General features: G+C 40.5%; 1 protein-coding gene across 5 annotated transcripts; it reads left to right on the top strand.

The window, feature by feature from the left end:
• The first annotated feature begins 92 nt into the window (after window positions 1-92).
• LOC128873646 (uncharacterized) lies at window positions 93-16,995 on the top strand. Of its 5 annotated transcripts, XM_054117345.1 has the most exons (6): window positions 143-333; window positions 673-826; window positions 961-1,399; window positions 2,857-3,232; window positions 6,788-6,920; window positions 16,152-16,995. In XM_054117345.1, exons 4-6 carry the CDS (start codon window positions 3,019-3,021, stop codon window positions 16,321-16,323), a joined length of 519 nt encoding a protein of 172 aa, XP_053973320.1. In that variant the 5' UTR covers window positions 143-333; window positions 673-826; window positions 961-1,399; window positions 2,857-3,018; the 3' UTR covers window positions 16,324-16,995. The 5 variants fall into 5 exon arrangements, with proteins under 5 accessions (XP_053973321.1, XP_053973320.1, XP_053973319.1 ...); XM_054117344.1 differs by lacking the exon at window positions 673-826; XM_054117343.1 differs by having other exon boundaries at window positions 673-1,399.
• The last annotated feature ends 4,111 nt before the right edge of the window (window positions 16,996-21,106 follow it).

The following is a 21,106-nucleotide window of genomic DNA, read 5'->3' as shown; positions in this document are numbered from 1 at the left end:
TCGCCAAGGATTTTCCACTCGAGTTTGCACCAGTTCCAAGCCAGAGCGGCACGCTTTACGAGAGAGGAAGGCGCGGCACGCCAGATCGAGCGATCGAATCGCGGCGAGTAGCGGGCGAGTGTCCAACTTTCACTGACAACTCGTTAGGTTCGCCGCCGTGGTTTCGAATCATTCACAGTCATTCCACGACGACGGTAGGCCGTAGCAGCGTCGGTGAATTCCTCCGTCGGGACGCGCTCGTCGCGAAAACGTACGTCGAACATAGTGAATCTTTATCGAACTCCATTTTCCGATCTATATACGGTGTGCTGAGATATATGGTTCAATCTTTGGGTATGTACTCGTCCAAGTAAGCAAGGAGTGCTGGTAAACATTCGTCTAGAAATCAACGGTTTCCGATTCGCGATTCTAATGCGTTGAAATGTTTACATTGGGTATATAAAGCAGGCTTCGTTTAGTTAGCTGAGATTTGATGTAACTGAATTTGAAATTTAGACCGTATAGGAGTGTTTCTTAAATTGTGGTGACATTTATTGATATAGAATAATTTTTTCTGGCGCAAAGTTCTGACTGAATGTGGACTAATATATCTCAGAATGTGACTGGAAATACTGTGTATCATTTTAAATTTTGTTATCTACGTTGCATAATTATTTTGTCATAACTTCATAGTCCACATGACGATACGCAACTGGCCCGAAGAGAACGAGAAATGGCATATCTATTTTAAGGCAGTTATCTGAAGTTTCCTCGTCGCCAGTGATTGCTACAATATCTCAAAACTTTTCCTCGTCGACGAGGGAAAAAACCCAGAATTCTCGCTCACGTAAATGAAAAACACCTGACAATTTCTTATAATTCTCGATTTCTATATCCACGTTCAACACTTTTCCAAATCTCGACGTGTACTATACCCAGAGTTCGGGCCACCAATCTTAGCACCCGCTGTATGATCCACAGGTGTATCATCCACCTGTTCCAATCGACTTCCCTTGGATTACCACTGTGTCAGTGCTAGTGATTTCATGCTCCAACGAGCAGCCCGAAGATCTTTGAAAAGTGTGTCAGAAAAATTCTACGATCGAGTACAATAGTTGGGATCGTTTGAAATTGGTGAAATCTTGGAACACTGGAAGCGTGAAATCCTGGAACGGATTTTTATCGAGCGCCCTTTCGTCGAACGAGGTTAAATTCGATCCTAGGTTGCTTCACGATCTTCGGTTATGGCTGTAAGCGTGGAACGGTTCGTTCTTTGAGATCGCTCGATATTCCGGTGCTGGTCGAAGAAAGTGGAAGTGAACGGAGATCGAAAGTCGTGTTTCGCAGCGATCTTCTTCTGGCTGAGAGCACACGGTCTTTTCCGTTCGAGGGTACGGCGCATGGTCGATGCTTCTCACGAGTACGTATTGTCTCGGTACATCCAACGTGTTTCGTACATTCGAGGAAATTAGGTTAAGGCGGTACACCTGTCAGGCTATTGCGCAACTCGGGTATTCTCCTTGCGAATTTTTGCGTAACGGCTCTTCGAGCATATCCACTGTAGAATGCAAATGGGCGAATTGGAAATCGGTCCTCGTGCATAGCGTTGGAATCAAAATTGGCTCTTCTGTATTTTCGGAGTAGAATTCCAAATATTCTTCGGTAGTGTTTCTCATATTTCCATAGGAAATTAGAAGTCTGCTGATCTATAATAGTAGACTTATGTTCTCATCAGATTTCCATTAATGAAGTGATGTTTTCGTAAGCTAAGATCTATTAGAATTAACTAGGGACTTAGACAAACATAAATTTGAATATACGCTTGTCTCTTTATGTAGATAAAAGTGTCTCGAACATTGTAAACATTTTCTGTAATTTTTCTTTTTGTGAATTAATTACTTCTCAATAAACTTAGAATGGCTACGAAACCAATTCTATCGAAAATATTGCACTAACCAAGAAGAAATAAAGTAATGAGTCGAGTTGACGGACTGGCACGATGGATTTCAAAGGTTTAGAGAAATGCCACAACTGAAGTTGAAACAATGAGCTTAGTGTCGATCGAAACCACTCTTCTTCTAACGGTCGAAGTATAATGTAAACAAGGAAATTTGTCGATGTTGTACAGCCACTTAATACGTTCCTTGAGAATCGCCTAGTCACGAATATACTGCGGATGTTTATGCAAATACATATTCCGATTAGATGGAGTTCCAACGCAACAATGAGACTCGGCTAGAAATCTGTTTCATGCTCTGAAGATTCCAGTGATCTAAATTTCATTTCTGACTTTCGCAAAAATTTAAACGTCTTACGTGCATGTAAATAGCAATTTGCATACATTTGCATATACTTTGCATACAAGTGCGCGTATTCCACAGTCCAATCATAAAAATCCTTTGAATAATATATATCTCAAAAAAAAACAAAACTTCATGTAACCAAGACAAGATATTCTGAGTGCCTTCCACATATATAAACAATCTGTAAACGAAGAAGCCTAAACTTCCTTGCAATTACGTCCTAAACGAGACCTCATTTCCTAACTCCCTCTTCAATTAACCAATTCTCTGAAAAAACCTTCAAACCCTACTCAGGTGTCCCCATCACCCTTCGAAATCGCACTTCCTGCACCTTCTATCCTGTCCAAATGCCACATTCGCCATGTTTGTTTGCTTATTCGACTCTCAGCACCACAGGTCCCTCAGAGATTCCCCAGATAAAACCAGAACGCTGTAACCTCGTTCGATCAGCTCGTAATTAAATCGGCTCGATACCGTTCGCGCTATACACGGCGTCTAATTTAAATCGAACCGCGACACGCCGGTGCGACCGTGACAAGGCAGTTCCGTTAATTGCACCTATTCATGCGTGTAGGTGTGGTGTCGGCCGAGGCTCGTCGAGGATTAAAGTTCAAAAGCCAGATCCAGTCCCGTCGTCCCGATCCCGTCCCTGAATCGGCCAGGAGGCCGCCAGTGAATCGAGGATCGTCGATCGGTGCGGACGCGACGTCTACAACGCCGCCAAGGACGCCACGGCATGGTCATGGACACGAGCACGGTCCGTCTGGTGATATTCCTAGGGATGTTCCTGGTGTTCGCCGGGGACTACAGTTACCTGATCGCCACCATATTCGGTAGACCCGCCGTGAAAAACTATACCGAGCCCGCGAAAGGACCCGTGGGCCCACCCATGGAAACGTCACGCGACAAGACACTGGCGACATCGGTGCAGAAAGATGACAGAGAAATCGGTAAGGGAGAAATTGGTAGCAAGCTGGTGATACTGGGAAAACGTGGGAAATTTAACATTACTATGGAAATATAGTGACTGTCGCGTGTGTAAAGTGACGAGGGGGTGGGCCTGAATGGGACTCAAGTTTGGTGATTGGAATTTAGGAAGATGGTGAAGTCTAGTGACTCCTAGAAGTTGTAGTCGTTTGGGTTTTGTCTGTAAAGTGAAGAGATAAGCTCCTGAATGAAAGCAAGGTTCAGTGATTTGAATTTTAGAAGATAGCGAGGTCTAGTGACTCCTAGAAGTTGTAGTCGTTTGGGTTTTGTCTGTAAAGTGAAGAGATAAGCTCCTGAATGAAAGCAAGGTTCAGTGATTGGAATTTTAGAAGATAGCGAGGTCTAGTGACTTCTAGAAGTTGTAGTCGTTTGGATTTTGTCTGGAACGTGAAGAGCTAGGCTCCTGAATGAAAGCAAGGTTCAGTGATTGGAATTTTAGAAGATGGTGAGGTCTAGAGACTTCTACAAGTTGTAGTTGTTTGCATTATGCCAGTAAAGTGAATAACTAGTACCCTGAATGAAACTAAGGTTTAGTGATTGAAATTCTAAACGAATGATAAGTATAATGACTCGTAGACGTTGTGGTCGTTCGAATTAGGTCACTAAAGTGAACAGCTGAAGGCATCCCCCTGAGTAAGACTTAGAGACTTAGAGAATTAGTGATTGGAATTTTAGAAGAGTGTAAGGTCTAATGACCCCTACAGGTTATTGACGTTTGTGTGAAATATATAAAGCGAATACCTAGGGGATGCCCCTGAATCTAGTCTTCACGATTGGAGTCTTAGGAAAAGGTTAGGTTTAACGATTCCTATAAGGTGTAGTTTGAATTCAACTAATAAAAATCATACAAGTCACTTGTGGTTCGACTAAAGCTACGAATAAAACTGAAAATACGAAGCCTATTAACATATGACCCACTCGTAGCAATATATTCATTGTTGAACGTTATTTGTTCTGCAGTTCTTCCTTACATAACTTCCATATTTCTCTTTATTTGTCTTTCAAAGATCTATTTGCCTTTCTTGAGTCTAAGATGTTGTGCAACAGTTGTATGGTCTTTGAAAGCCTCGAACAAGTGAGATGTGTAGCGAGCATTCTTTAATTAGTAGTATAATCTTATTCTTAATCTTATTAAAATATTGAAAGCGTGTAAGTTTTTCTCTTTGATATAAACCTGACTTGTTTGAATCACACGATTTACGTATAAATTCCGCATCACATTTTAGGTCAAGCACAGTCTCTACCTACTGTACTGGGGTACCCAAATATTTGACGAGAATGTTTGTTAACAAACTGCGTTTATTTATGCCACGCGTGTTTACGTTTCCTCACTTCCACGAGCAATGCATATTAATTGCGTCCGACAACGAGTAGCGTGTTTACGATTGCATCATATGTCAATGCATAACGACTAATGTCATCGGTATAATAAAAACGCAGCTCGCGGTCGATTATACTTTAACTCAGACGCATTCCTTTCACTCCGTACAATACGAGACTACGCGTAATTTTTAATTTTTTCATCGCATCAAGTCAAAGAAAGTAGATTGATCTAGTTGGTCGAACATGTGCTCCAAGAATCCAAGATCCTCATCGAAAGTAACTGGACAGGTTAGCCAACATTCTGCGCAAACATCCGCGCTTGCTTTCCCCCGGCCAATTAGTGCGCGAGCAGTCGACCTCGACTTCTGTGGACTTTTCCGAAGACGTGATTCCAGGCGCGCGTTTAATTAATATTTGACTGATGTAAACCTTCCGTTACTTGTTCGTTAAATGGCACAAAGTCTTCGAACGATCGTCGATCAGTCGCGTTTAGTTCGTTTCGAAAAGTTTCAGCACTTGTAGAGCGGTTTCGTGAACCTTTAGTGCTTCTCGACCATGCATTTATGCGACGACGATCGTAAACATTAACGAGCATACTTGTGTCACGATCCTTGCGCAATTGTGGCGGAGGATCAGCTGTAACGGAAACGCTGAGAAAAATTCCACAAGACACGAATCGGATTAGAGAGATCTAGACACAGTCGTTTCAGTGACATTGTAGTGTTGGTTTTTTAATGGCGCATGGTCACGTAACCCGAAGATCTGTTTGCTCACACATTATTCGTGATTGGGTCAAGCTGGAGTGCTATACTTAAATGGATGCAACGAAACGATTAACTACTTTTGGACTTCCAAGAGATTCAATCAATTCTCACGTCTCTATTCCACTCTCCACGTGGCCTGAACATAAACAACTACTTAAAAAGAATTAAGTCACATATATTCGTGTGGCGAACAAAATATCCTATGACACCGGTTTCAGCATAACTACTGACGCTCAAATTCTAACTAACTTAGAAAAAGTCCAGGACACTGAAGTCTATACAGTCATCCTCGTTCTTTTTAACGATATCAGATGACACCGTTACCTAAGCTACATTAAACGATAATCCGCAGTCCATCCACACTCGACCTATCGCCTCGAGGCTCCCATTAAACTCGCCGAGTCATAGAATTTCGCGTCCGCATAGAAGTTCTGTGTTCTCGCAAAACACAGCACGGTGGCTTAATTTCATCATCTGGTAGCGGGAGAGGAAAAAATGTTCAAACGTCGCTCCACGAACGTAGAGTTGTAGAAAACTGTAAAATTAAATTGAAACAGGGCTCTTGTTCGAAAAAGTTCCACGTGAATTTACACGTGTAATTGAGTCTAATTGAAACAAAAGAGCTTTACTCTTTGATCGCGCAATTGAATTATTCTCCTCCCGTGGAAATTAATTAAAGAGTTATTCGATCACTGTCGCAAATTCCTAGACTAGAACGCGTGGATAGCTCGTTCGGGATCGATCGATGTCGAAAGCTCGTGAAAGCTTAGAAAGGAGCATTCGGTTGCGTTAGGGTGCTTTGCAAGGTTCAGTGGTCGATTGAGTGTTTCTTAAGATGAGAAATCTCTTGGTAGTTTCGTAGAGCTCGCTTGGTGAAACGTCACGACACACGTGCTCATAAATAGTCATGCTAATAACAAGTATCGCTTGCAGAACTACGCGAAAGGGTGTCGCTAATTGTAACGTGAATAAACATACTTTGACTGTTGGTGAGCCTCCTCGGTATAAGTGATACATAGACTACGGATGTTTATGCGTTTATGCCAGGTGAAGACGTGAGAGAACGTGAGAATGGATGAATATACAAAATATGAACGATAAATGGTTTAGAAGATAAGTCATACCTTCATTTAAATCTCAATTCTTCATCCGAATCAGTAAAAATATGAATTTAAACATCAATAGTCTAGCGATACAACTATGTCTAAAAGTCTGATCTTTAAAAATTGATAAAACAAGAAAATATATGCATAGAAAATTAATTCTTCTAGCCTAATCAGGGTTCTAAGTTATTCTCCGCTATGAATTTATCAGACAGAAAAAATTGATATGCATTCTAGTGGACGTTCGTGGGCAAACAAATTATGCTCGCTTACGTCGTGATTATCTGTATCAACAATCAACCACTCACGTTTGTCGATCACTTTGCAGCGCTCATGCGACGGGCGCGGATGATGACGACGATCAAGACTGCTTGCCTGCCCAAGCTTATATGCGAACTGACCTCGTTCGTTCATCAGGATCAGCTGAGCGAGATGGAGCGATCGCTGCTGAACTTGATCAGGTAAATCATGACTTGCACTTACTCGTTATCCTTGTGACATCATGCTCGACGATGGGAGGTAATATCATTCGTTGGAGGAAGTCTCGACTAATGACGAGATTATGAATATTATAACGCGATGTAATTAAATTTCAAGATTAAAGATTTTAAAGATTTCAAAGATTAAGAACTTTAACTCGAGGAATGTTTACGTTGACTGATTAATTAGATACGTAGAAACTAAGCAACAGTGCACGTCCGTTTTACGGGCAGTTTCTGGAGAACGAACTCGAAAACTGAATTTTAGAGGTAACACAGAATCAATTATCGAGTGTTTACGGTACGACGTCTAGGTCGAGACTGACGCTACGCGTCTCAATGTCGGTTCGTTGCTTCGCAAACCGATACAAAGGATTATGAACCCTCCCCCCACACACTTGTTATTCGCGGGTACCGCCGGCATTACATGTCCTTCATTTCGAGGCTAAATGTTGATTATTGAAAGGGCTAAAAAAAAATCTGATTTAAATTCTGAGATGCCTATTGAAGTGTCCAGTTTTACGTAGAGTTAATATCGAAGTCGAAATGTTTAAAATGTTTGGCAACAAAAATAAATATTTAGAGGGAGGTCTTGAAAAAGTAGGATTCGTTTAAAACAACACAGATTTGTAATAATTGAAGTTGAATGGGATAAAGTTATTGTATGGTCTTGCCTAGAAGTCTGGTCTTTAGAAAAATTATAAAGAAATTTTACAATGCTTGAAGAAGCATAATTATTTTACACGGCAAAAATAAAACCTAAAACTATACTCCTGTCAGAACCTATATTATTCTTATTTACAATCCTATATTTCTTTCTCCACCTGACAAGCATCAATTACGATATCATTCGAAAGTTTCTACATCGATTCCACCGCAGGAAGTTCTAATGCCTCCGAAACCTATAACTTTGTCCTTCCGAACCGCGTTCTTCGAGACGAAGCCGTTAACGGAATAAAATATTCCGTCGTGTGCTCTCCCCAACCGTAACTAACGAAGAATCCCGGCTCTGATAATCACAATTCAGCCACTCGTTAACAATCGAAACCTGTTAGTCCTGTTCCTCTCTGTACCGGAGATTTCGAAATTTACGAGACAATTCGGTGTACCGTTTCGCCTTCGGCTACACGAAAGAAACGAACGACGGAGCATAACGAAGGTAGAGCAATTATGCCGTTAAGTGTTTACGATGCTTTCCGGGGGAGGCGAATGATCGACGCGATCGTACGGAAACTCACGATGATCCAGCGGTTTCGAGGAGATGGGGACTTTTGCCGTGACGCGAGACGTACGTCGTCCACTTTCATCGCTCTAACGTTGGCTCGCCACTTTCACTTTCGACTTTCGATCGTCACTGGCCGCGACGGACGTAAAAGCTCGATTCTCGAAATGTCAATGTTCTCGCAACGACAAAGATATCTTGCATCACAGCGCAAAAAAACCTGTATGAAACAAACCTGATCTTTGGTAACTGCATAAAAAAACGAATGGCCTACTTTAACGAATTGGTTTCTTCAGACAGGTCCGAGGAAAGCATTGCGCGATAGGGTTGGTATTTAGGGCATTTGACGATGCCTTGTCTTCTTCTGGGGCTATTTCGGAGGAATTTTATTTGAGTGTATTTTGTGACTCTATTTATGTAGAATGTATATATTCAAGTGAAACTTACCCTTTGACGTAGAACAGCAAAGGGTTAAAACATGATGAAGCATTTAAGAACCTAACCCAGACAATTTATTTGTATACTTTTGGCGATAGACGAAAATGGTTCAAATAAATCTTGCTTGATTTTAAGCCATAGTTGAATAGTTACTTGGTTCACTTCAAGTATTCTATTACGAAACATTTTCTTCTCGTGCGTTATATTTATGTTTATTACAAAAAGTGAATAAATTATATAAGTTTGTAACCAAAATCACTTCAATAATTACTCAATTAGATACCGAATTGCCACAAGCATTGGATTTATTTTCCATTAAAAAGGAACTCAAGTTAACTAACTTGCAACTACAACGTAATGGTCCTTAAAAAATGTACCGAATCCACGAAATATAGCCAACAAAAAATAGGAACAAAATACCAACAAAGAAGTCCTTCGAAATTCCCCTATTCCGTCCAATGGAAACGTCGATTTCGTGCACCATCCGAGCAACGAGGGCCGCCGAAGCGTCGCGACGGCCGTGCTCGCTGAAATTGTACGTCCACGGATATCGTACGGCCGCGTATCTCGCAATTTTCGTTTACGATCGCGAAGCAACGCTGATTCACGCCGGCTCGCCATATTATTTGGATAATGCGGCGAGCTGGTCGCGCGGTCATCGGTGGCCGTTTTGCTTCCCGATTAAAAGCAAAGTTATGTTAAACCGGCCAAATATTGACTCGTCCGTTGCCGAGCGGCGAATCGAATCGGTTTATTTGTGCTCTGCGAAATCTCGCCGCGATTTTCGACGTCCAATCGTTCGTTTCGTGCGCCGCTATTCCGCGCTAGCTGGGATGTTGCTATACCGTTATTCGATTGACGGGGGGCTGCAGGGATTTTATAGAACCCCGAATCGATTCAACGAGGACAGAGGCGTGCTTTGATATTTCGCTACACCTCCCCCAGTTGCATATATTCACATACGGACGAAATTCGCAAATTTTTATGGATAATAGTGTCCTTTGATAAGGATGTGCTTTATAGTAATTTTAGTGGGTTTGATATCTGTACATTGTTTAGAAATTTTATATGATCTATCCTTTGAGAATTCTGAAAGTGACTCTCGATATGAACTAGGGGTCGAAGCATGAATAAATAATTTTAAATTACGATGAAGATTGGTGTTTAGTGCTTTAGACTTTGGAGACTCCTTTGAGACTTTGCGTATGTAATTTGTAAAAGTAAGGAGTCCCATGATATATATATGAAATTTTATCGTCTTCTACCCTCGAAATTACGTGCTTTAAAATAATTAAATATTTCATCAAAATTATATTTTGTTTTATTACCAAGCATCGCGTCCTAAACTGTATCTTCGACTCCTGCCTCGACACGGCCCTGGTCGACGAGCCTTTCATTTTGCTTCGTAATGCAGACATCAATACGTTCACAAATATTCCTCGACGACTTCAGCCTCCCTTCTGTCATTTTCGACCAGAAAAAGACAGGAGCGGAAAGTTTGCCAAGCGGGAATCGGTGGAAACGCGGCACGTATCGGTCAGGAAAATGCAATTTACAAGCCGGCGAATTTAAACGCAGGCTTAATTGAAACGCTACTCGAGGATCCCCGTATCTAGAAGGCCGAAATTGTTACCTCTGCTTTGCCACGGGAAAAAATTTCATTAGTAAGGAAAGGCGAACTACTGCAACCGGGCGAATTTAAATGCGCTCGCGGTTCGAATGTTGCCGGAGAGTTGGCGCTATTTAAAAAATTCGAAACTTTTTTCGGTGCCCGCATCGGGGCGAATTTAATTGGTGGGAAAACGTGAAGTGGACGGAAAGTGAGAAACGTTAAACGGGGGGAAAAAAAAGAACGTTCCCTAAATCGAGTCGTCTGGTAACGGGAATACTCGCTTCAGGTCGCCATTTTGTGCCGGCACGTTAGGTCTTGTAATCGAGCTTGTGTGAATACATTTTAAACGTGTCGAGCCTCCATTGTTTCAACATGAGGGAGGACAGTGTGAAAAAGAAATCGATCTAAAAGGAAAGATGAAGTAATTAGAAATGGCAATATGTTTGTTAGAGGAACAGAATATTTTCTTGTTAGTTCAATGAAAAAATAGAAAGATACGTAAACATCCAAACGTGAATATATGCAGTACGAATATGAAAAATTAATTCATTATTATTTCGATACTATTCAATTCTCCAATCATCTGCACTACTATTCAACGACAGATGATAATTGAAATCAGAACATCCATCGAGGAAAATCAAGAAGAAATACATGAATATAGAGTCAATCCTATAAATATTCGTACTCTCTGTATTTATCAAAGAAGTTTGTCTAAATTAAATGACAGGTTTGATGGTTCCAAATAAATTTTTCGTTATAGATACATACACACGTAAAATTGATTTACGTAGGTATTTATTATAGAAAATTTATTTGGTAACGTCAAATCCATCATTTAATTTCATAAAATTTGTTTAATAGACATAGAGGGTACGAATATACATATATGTGGCTTCGGGAACCAGAGTAGCTTAAGTAATATTTTTTTTAAAATTGAGTCATGCCCTAAAGCGCATAACTGATAGGATGTTTTATAAAACCAGAGTGACGTATGTGTGAATTTCATTAACAGATAGCAGCATGGAACTGTAACGAAGGTCCAATTTCTCTTTATAACTCAGTGCCATAATTTTGTAGATAGTTCATTACCGAGTTCTCTAATTATTAATACAAATAATCAACGTAGCAGGATTCCGAATGTAAAGTAAACGAACCTGGAAAAGTATTCCCGTGCCTAGAAAGTGAGAGATATAAACATTCCTACGGATCTTTCTCGCGTCAAGGAAGTGCAGGAACGCTTCGATGCATCAGCGACGAGCAAACCGACGCTTCGAATTTATTTGCCCGCCTCCGTTGCTATTTCCGGCCATTAAGGAGTCGATGGCGCCCAGGCGAGCATGAGGTCGGAGTACAACGTGAAAGTTCGTCTGTTCTTATGTAAGCGACCACTCCGAAAACGGAACGCCACGTTGTCCGTGCGAGGCCATGGCATCGTAACGATCTCCACTTTCCTTTTCACGGGTTATTCAATCTTCCGACTTTCTACAACGCCCGGAGCCACGCGTGCCGCACGACGCGCCCCGTCTCCTCTCGAACCGTCGAATTCCTCGGCGAGGATCGCAACCGATTACTTTAGTCTGGCTCGTATAAGCAATCATTAAAACAACGGTATCTCGAGTTGCGTCACGCCAAACATTGGCGAAATTATACGAACACGAATTTTTGGGTAACAGGTGGAAGATAGGAAGTAAAACATAGCGAAAGTAGCGTTAGCTGGTTTGTTTGTTCCGAAGAAACTGAAGAACCGAGATTTAGGTTAAAGCGTGTCTTTTACGATTAGAACACGAAAAGATTTACAGGTGTAAATGGGCATGCTCGCTTTCCCTTGTTTCTCTATTTCCTCTCGTTTTCGGTGTTCTCAACATTTCCCAGTTTAATTATCGCTTTAAATTACAGCGGTCTCTTAACGATTAATTCGCAGTCGCAACCACGACCTCGCAGTTTCTGTTCAACTCGTGAAATTATACGCGGTGCTTCCGCCTTTTTCGTGACGATTGAAAAGGTGAATTTCGTTCAGCGTCATGTTTAATTGGCAGCAATTAACCACCGTATCCCAGCAGACAGTGTGTTTCTTCTCCTTCTTGTAATTAATTAACGGATAAATTTGTCTGTTGAAAATATCAATGCCTCAGGAAACCGTATTGTTCGCCAGGTGAACAATGACTTTATTCGTAGACGTTACTCGGGTTTACCAATTTATTAATTAATTAATATTGAGAGGAAACGATACCATCATGACAAATTATTATAATATTGCAAAGTTTACTTTGATGATAAGGGGGGGTATTTTATTAAAATTTATTCGCGTACGTTCATTACTAAATTTGCGAGCATCTGACGAAACCCATGCTCCACACCGTCGATGAGTTATTATCGGCAACTCGTTTATTTAAAGGCGAAGAGGAATTGGTTTAGGTAATATTTGAATTTCATTGCGCAATAATTAACGATGATTTAATGACAGCGCTCTTAGTCAATCCGGAAAGAGTAAATGGAACTAACGATGATGAATATGATTTCGCGGAATACGAATTCGAATTGAAACACAGAGACGCGATAGTACAATATACGAAATTATTTGCGCGGAACGGTCAATCGAATTCAGCCAATCACTGCCTCGAAGCCGTAAATATAACCGTTCGTCGCCATTGATGCGCGTTTCCTCGATTATTCCATGACGAATGTGGTAATTACCTAATTCGGAGCATGTCGCTCGAATTGCGTGAAGTAGAAACGAGATTATACTAAAATTGATTAGAGCTTAGGTAATGCTTGATATGAATTTTTATGTTAGCGATGTCATGGATTAATAGGGGACTGTTTGAGAAAGAATTGAGTCATATTATCTGAATTAATTTCTCAATAAGAAAGAACTATCTGGTGTGAATGGTCAGGTGATACTAAAATAAATATTATTATCAACAAAATTACAGTAGATGCTTGCCCTCTTTGGAATCTTTACGCCAGGGCTGAGAGCAATGAGAACTCCTGATAAAATACCTGAAAGGCTCCTACTATGCCGAGGATTTATTTAATATTCATCATTCAAGATTCTTAAATACAATTTTTAGTATTTTATTTTACCTAGTCCACCAGCTAAATAATCCCTCATACAGTGGACCAGAGCACCAAAGTATAAAGCTCACCTCGACAGCATTACTCGAATCGGAATCTTCCTTCGGAGCTTTATACTCCACAAACCGAGCAAATTCATCGCAAATTAGACGATCGGATAGCGGACTCACGGGCCAATCGAACCGAAAAATCTCCCCTGTTATTGGTTCCGAGTGCTCTGTCGAAGAGACTGTCGGGGGACGAGGAGGGTCGAGAAGGTGAAAGAAACCAAGCAACGAGCGATGATGTCGCGGTGAATCGTCCTGCGAGCGATCCACTCCTCGCGGTTAATGTCCCGGAAGGATTCGAGCTTTATATTTACTTTTATGCGTGCGTAAACGCCGCTTCCAGCGGCGAGCCCGATTTTTATTGGATCGCGGATCGCTCCGGGTTAAACAGATCAAGATGGAAAAGCTAAGAAGCCGTTTTGCGTTTATTCGGAGTTCCCCAGGCCCGCGACGATCGTAAACGACCGAAACAGGGGGACTTCCCTTTTTGCGGCAGGAAGACGTCTTCCTTGGGAGCCATGCGTGACGAAACTGCTCATTGCTATATGGCGTCATGGCGTCTTCGGTGACTTTAGAGGCGAGAATCTGGACCATGGACGAGGAATCTGTGGCTTCTCGAAGTGTTCGGGGTGGTCTTATATTGTCAGTTATGTATTCCCATCGCGTATGAATCGATGATAGCGACAGGAATCATTGACTCGAAATAGTTAGAAGAATTAAAAAGTACTGAACTTGAAGATGTACCCCAAGTTGAATTTAATTACGAGAATATTGTTTCTGTTAATGAATTGTAGGAAGAAAGAAACTTCTTCTCACAATCGATTCCTGACGAAGAAAGAAGGCGAAGAGTCCTTTACCATTTTTCAATCTGAAGTTACGTTACCTAGATACAAGCGATTGAAGTTCACCGACGTGACTCGCGGTGTGCGCCATTTAAATCCCAGTCAGCTGATCACGGTTCTCGCGCGTAAGAACTTCAACTGCTCCTATCTTGACAACGAAGCCTCGGATTGCAAAATGAAAAAGGACTTTTCAGCTCATACTATCTCGAGGAATTGATCCTGAAAGAAGGATCCACCTGCGAACTATCTAACGATACTAAATGATCAAGGACACAAAACACTTTCGTTTAAAATATCGCCAGGCAGAAAACCTTACCAATCCAATTAATTTCTTTAGGATGACTTATTTTCGAATCAGTAACCACGCTATTACTGAAGTAATTCGTTAGATCCACATCGTGGACTGCGATTAAAGTATACCGAAAGTATACCGGAAGACCGAGAGTGGAACCGCGAAGGCGTCCGCGACGCCGGAAGGAAGTCTGTTCATTTTTACAGCAATTTCTCGAGGAACACCGCGGAGGTTTCCATGTACAGTGTAACGGAGAAAAGTGTCCGTGTAATTTTCAATCGGTTTCGCCAAGCGTAACCGGATTCTACCGCGCGTATTTACCGGCAGCCGTCGATATCGAAAGTAAAAGGCGACTCTCCTTGTGCCTGTTCTTATATGCCGTGCTCTCAACCAGTTTATCATGGTCAAGCGTTGCGAAAGTGGAGTTGATTTCGTGCGTGGCACGCCATTGGCGTCAACGGGACAATTCTCGCGTCTCTTTCGAAATCTATCTCGCGATTCGAGGTTTGCGAAACGTTGATTTACGTGGAAACTGGAAACGTAAACGTTCACGAAAATGCGACGCACTGTTACTTTCTCCATTTAGTATCTCTTTCTTATTAGAGCAGCATTATACGAGCGTGTGAAACGAATAGTCTTAAATTTGAAATTCTATTTGGATTAATATTGAGCAAAATTCTGCTTGGCAAAGATATACTACACTGTTATGAATTTTAATAATTTTTATATGAATATACTAAAACTATAGCAACTATAGCATCTCGTACTTTCATCCAAGATGAGAGTAAAAGTAGAAATAAACATTCAGCGCAAATAAAATATAAAAAAACGCGGGGAAATATGTATATAAACGCCTATCAAAGTTAGGAAATTAATAGAGTAAAATATAACCGAGCTTCAAGTTAAATGGTAATTCAGATAAATGAAAATGAAGTCATTGCACTCTATTTAATATTTAATATCCCCTAACACTGTCCCCTTATAAGTATAATGTTCCCGCAATGACCAGATTCATCGAAATTAGAACTGAGATTTCAATTGAATTTATTGCTCGCTGAAAATTATTTACTCTGCTTTTATACCTCCGAACTCCAATAATAAATTAATACAGCGTTTCGTAAGCGGAGCTGAACAATTGAATCGATGCATGTAAAATAAATGTACCGGCCCCTCCCTCGTGTATTATTTCTCGTCGAGCAGTCCAGATGATATTTCGCGATGAAAGTTTAAAAATTCAAATTGGTATTCGAACAGCGCTGAAAATCGTCCGAAACGTCGATTGTAATCGTAGAATTTCCATTGGGAAATACGGTCGAGTGAATCTACCCGTGCAAAATAATACACAACGTTTAATTCTGTCAGTGGTTACGGTCAACGTCACAAATAATACGTTATTTGTACCGGGCTCCTATTTGTTTTTTTCATTACGACGAATCGACCACATCCAATCAGCTGTGTAACAAACATTACACTCCGCGGAGTGTAAAATACCTTTTTCGAATGTATGTTAAACAAGATTAAACATATACAGCAATTAATCCGTGCGAGCAAACCGCATTTTAATAGATTGGAAATAAAAAAATTATATTAAATTTGCAACAGTTGATCCGCACTGTATAGAATTAAATATGTATGCTTTAAAAGAGAGATGTAACCAAAGAAATTTCTCGAATATTTTCCAGGGACACGAGTTTGAACACAATGGCGGAAGTGCCCTCGAGGTACCACTTCGCAGCCCACATGGGTCAGCTGATATCCGGCGTGGAAGGTCAGGGATGTCACAATTTCTACCCCACCTGTCCCCTGCCTGGCTCCAGCGTTCTGAACATGATGAAGAAGATTCGACTGCGCTGAAGCGACCAAACCCTCCACTGTCGACGACAGAAAATGACAATGAAGCCTGTGATATCGCGAACGATATTTCTGGCAATCCGATAGTCCGTGCCGGGACACAATTCTAACAAAATCTGTGAACTTGTTATCACGCATAGACCACTGATCGTGAGATTACGAGATACGAACGTTTATTTCCTTCTCATTTCATCGGTATTATTTTATCAATTATTACAATTAGCTTGTAGACAAGGCAAGAGAAATCTTTCCATTAGCTACTCGAATTAATATTAATGATTGAAAGTACTGAAAGTCATGACAGTGTCGCTATTGGTAAGATTTCGTGATCTTGAATCGAGCTGAGAGATTTTCTGTATTGTTGCGTAGAAGTGTTGTCGATGATAATAAACTATTGCACTCGACTGTTCCGAATTTCTCGTTGGAGTATTACCATAGATTACGCTTAAGATTAAACAGTATTTAACGCGTCGAAGAGGTTCGTTTATTGGTCCATGACCGAACGGAAATTCACCGTTATTTATTGTTCGTAACGTTTTAATCGCTCTAACACTAAAATTTCATGTCTGTATGTTTCTACGTATCGCGGACGTTTGAATCGGCGTGTACGATTAAATTGTGTATTATACCATCGCGCATTTTACGTTCACTGAGAAATAAAGCACGAGTAAACGCAGTTAGTATTGTTTATAAACCCCCGTTCGTTGGAAGGCACTAAAAAATTCACAATTTTATTTGCAAATTTTATACTTCCCATATCCACAGTGGAAATATGGACTGGTTTACAGGAAGCGATATCGACGTTCCATTTCCTGGGGTATGCACAATTGGAAACCATAACTCGAATCTTTTTAAGTTGAAAGCCTCGATAAGTCGAAGCTTTATTCGTTTCCCAAATCCTCAGGGAATAAAACGAAGACGAGTCGAAGCTAGACAGTAGTGTATGCCTTTTGGTTCATACAACTTCTGTTATGGTACATTTCGTTTCATTGGCTGTAGGGGTCTAAAGTCGAATTGGTATCGATTCTCAGCTTTAGTTAAAATTTATAATTCGCTCTGTTTGCGGGGAGTGCAGCAAAATGGCAAGTATGTATATAATAAATGAACATCGATAGAAAGTCTCATAAATCCTATTTCTTATTCACGAAAAATCGAAACAATCGTATTCCGAAAATCCAAGAAAATATTTTGATTCTCTAATACTTAAATATATCGACTATTAGACTGTGGATACTCATGCGCCTATGACAAACGTAAATATAAAAATAAATATAAAAAATAATTTGCACGTTATAATATCTAGAAAACAAGACATATCTTAATTTACCTTATCGTTTTTTTATCTGTGTATACAATAGTAAGAATTTCTACGAATATCTGCAGTCTATTAATCGCATTACTGAATTTTGAATCTTAACAAACCAATTGCTTCTCACATACCTCTTCGAATTAAAATTACTTATTAAAACTCCGCAACTTGAAAGATTTCTCTTAGATTTATCAAGGTTCAATTCCAAGCTAATTGTCCTCTCACTGTTCTTAGACACAATGTTTCTTTCACGATCCTTCCTTCCCCGGCGCGTGTTGCATAATGGCCATAATGCAGCCCTATTAATTTCCCGCCAATTAGGGGACATTTTCCGCGTTCAAGAGATTCGCCACTAATAGTCGGTCCACGGTAGGCCAGCATCGCTGGAACCGATTTCAACGAAGTAGCCCTTATTTACCATCGGCGTACAATATTTAGCGAGCGAATAATGTTCACAAAGGCAGCCAGAGGCGAGCGAGGTAATGGCGCTCTCGCTCGAGTCCGCTTCTTGTAATTATTCCGCCCAGCCACGACCAAAAAGGGAATTCAATTTCCGCGATGCCGGTTTATTCTTCCAGTTGTCCTACAGTCGAACATTTAATCCGTCGAGATACTCGAATCTCTAGATTCAATCGCGACGACTACGTTGTCGCCTCATCTTCTCATTTTTAATTCCTTTTCTCATAAAATTAAAAGTCCGCATAAAGAAAGATTCTAGATTGAATACGATTCACGGAGAATAAAAATAGAGTCGCGGATATTCTGAAATAAGTATTTGCATGAAACTTTCATCCCGAGGGTCCTGAAATATCAGTCCTAAAAAAACAATCTTTAAAAAAATTCTCGCGATAAAACTCGTCGTCCATAAGAGCGCCTCAGGACCAGATATTATTCTACGGGAAAGGAGTATAAATTCGAGCAGAATTAAACAAAAATAGAAATTATGTCTTTGCTTGAATTAAACCTGAACTGACGAATCTAGCGTGTGTCTCGAGTTTTGTCCTCGTAAAGGGTTGAATAAAAATTGGAAACGTGCCTTTCGCGTTACTTTCCCAGTGAATAGTACACTGTTTCCCCGTTTTCCCTTCCTAAAAAAAGTTTAGCAAAGATTTCGCACGAAAACAATCGGGACAATTTACAACGGGCGCCTGCCGCTTCGAAAAGTTATTATAACAATCTCCGGGCGCCTTTATCGGCTTAAGCGCTATGCCAAGCACCCCCGATGCTACCAACCCCGTAACGATCGCGAGACGAGATCGTGCCAAAGCCAAGAGTCGCGCGAGCAGTTAGGATCCTGCGATATCCTCGCAAAAATGATCGCGCTCGCTTCGTTTATCGGCTCGCCGCTGCCAACTTCGCAATTCGAGGAGTCCTTTCGACTCGAAATCGAGGCTCCCCGCTGTTTCGCGGCGACCGGCGTCGCGACGTTGCGGCACTCTTTACGAACGACAATACGCCCCCGAAAAATACAAACGAAGAGAGAAAAAGTAGCATGAATGTAAGAAGTAAGTTTCAGCACTTGAACTCCTTCCTATTACGTGCTGTATAATTATTATAATTGTGATCATTTGGAAACATCGTTGCAAAAGAGTGTCTCACTGGATGTGTTAATACAGAGAGTCTATAATTATCGCTCAGTGAACCATCAATTGATCGGGAGAGATGTTCTTGTGACAGCATAGCGAGAAGTTGTGTCATATTAAAGTGATGAATTAATGTTCTCACACCAGTTTCTAACACTCTCAATAACAGATTATTCTAAAATCTCAACTATCGACGAAATAAATTAATACTAGCCCCCTAAATTAATTTAAAAGTAATTGTTTTATGGTATTTGGTGTTAGGAACCTAATATAACAATGATAATAACTGTCTATTAGATTGTAAATATTTCGCCCTTCAATTTGCATTTTGGTAGAGTCAAATCGAACGATTCCTCGCTGAGCTATGACACCTCGAAGTTTCTTATTTTATAGACAATTATGAATGACTGACAGACACAGCGACCTTGAAAGGCCGTTGCAATTTCGAGAAATACTAGTAAACATTGAAGTATTTCCTGAATGGCCCACCCCTCTAAATTCCTTGACATAATAGTAAACATTGTAGTATTTCCTGGTTGGAAAACCCCCTCGAAATTCTTTAGGGAAGAAATTAACCTATCTCTTTTTTCTCTCGACCGATTTTGATGAAACTTGGTATACAAGGGTTTTTGGGGTCGCTGATTCCAGATCTAAACTCAAAATTTAGAAATTCAAAATGGCGGATTTACTACAGTGGGACAAAATCCGAAAAATTACTTTTCGAGTGAACCTTCATACGCAGAATTTTATGGTGGTAATTTAGGTTTATAAAAGTGAAACTTTTGCGTCCCTTAAAAAAATTTGGATAAACAGTTTCACTTCACTAAATATTGATATAAATATAAACGTTGAACAACTATGTCAACTTATTTCCCAATGGAAAGCGCTGCAATTAATTAAGCACATCTAATTTGATAAGTGTCACTTATGAAACGCGTAATTAAAAGTCATGAAAAAAATTAGGACACGCAAATGAAAAGTGTCTCGACGCGTGATCGCTGGTACAAGATCGTTCGTCGATCTCGAGGAGGTAAAAGTGCATCCACGACACCGATACTAATCTACGTGAACGAGGACACGTAGGAAAATCGCGTTCATTGAGCAATGATACGAACCGAGCTCGCGAGTAATCGGTCTCGTTCACCGTGTCCCGTTGCCACGCAAGAAATCGATTATATTCTTACACAGTCGTCGCTTCGTGATCGCACTTAAGTGGCCGTTGGCACCATTTCCATGCATTACGAGAGATCGCTCGGGTATCGTTACCGACAAAGCACTTCTCGATCGTCGGAGGGGAAGTCGAGTAATTGGACTTTCACTCGAAACTTCCACTGTCGTGCGATTCAAGATTCATTAGCTAATATTTTATTATTTTTGTAGAAGATTGTTCAATTTCTATCTATTTTTCTAAATATTGAATATACACAGTGGGGCCACGTCACATGACAAATGAAATTATTGTAGTGATCTCTATTGGCAAGGATACGAGCTCCACTTTTGGATTATTATAATTAGTCTTGTTATTTTTATCGTTACTTATTGTTACGTTGTGCTATCGTGATTGAATGGATTAGAGTCTCGCTGTCGTGCTCGTAATTCTATTTCAATATATCCTCTAACGAGAAAACTTCAACAGGTTGTACCACGATAGACGTTGTTACCGTCTTTACATAACATGTTTTCATTAGTGCAATGTGTACTCTAAAAATTGAAGACCTCTCGAATATACATAACGTAACCACAAAATTATTTACTGGATAAACCTCTTTTACTGAGTCTATACTTCATAGATAACAAGAGCTAAAGTAAGAAGATGCTACGATTTAAAAAGAAATCTAGTCTCTCGATAAACAATATCGTACAGGATCAATAATCCATTTGCTCAAAGCTCACG

The sequence above is a fragment of the Hylaeus volcanicus genome, chromosome 3, assembly GCF_026283585.1.
Source record: "Hylaeus volcanicus isolate JK05 chromosome 3, UHH_iyHylVolc1.0_haploid, whole genome shotgun sequence".
Lineage (NCBI taxonomy): Eukaryota > Metazoa > Arthropoda > Insecta > Hymenoptera > Colletidae > Hylaeus > Hylaeus volcanicus.
Note: the sequence above shows the minus strand (reverse complement) of the source record. Positions and strands in the feature narration are given on the sequence as shown.

Excerpts from the sequence above, each read along its gene's own strand:
- LOC128873646 (XM_054117346.1), top strand. The coding sequence starts at position 3,019 with ATGGTCATGGACACGAGCACGGTCCGTCTGGTGATATTCCTAGGGATG. Across the intron at positions 3,233-6,787 it reads GAAAGATGACAGAGAAATCG|CGCTCATGCGACGGGCGCGG; the intron begins GTAAGGGAGAAA and ends ATCACTTTGCAG. Across the intron at positions 6,921-16,151 it reads TCGCTGCTGAACTTGATCAG|GGACACGAGTTTGAACACAA; the intron begins GTAAATCATGAC and ends AATATTTTCCAG.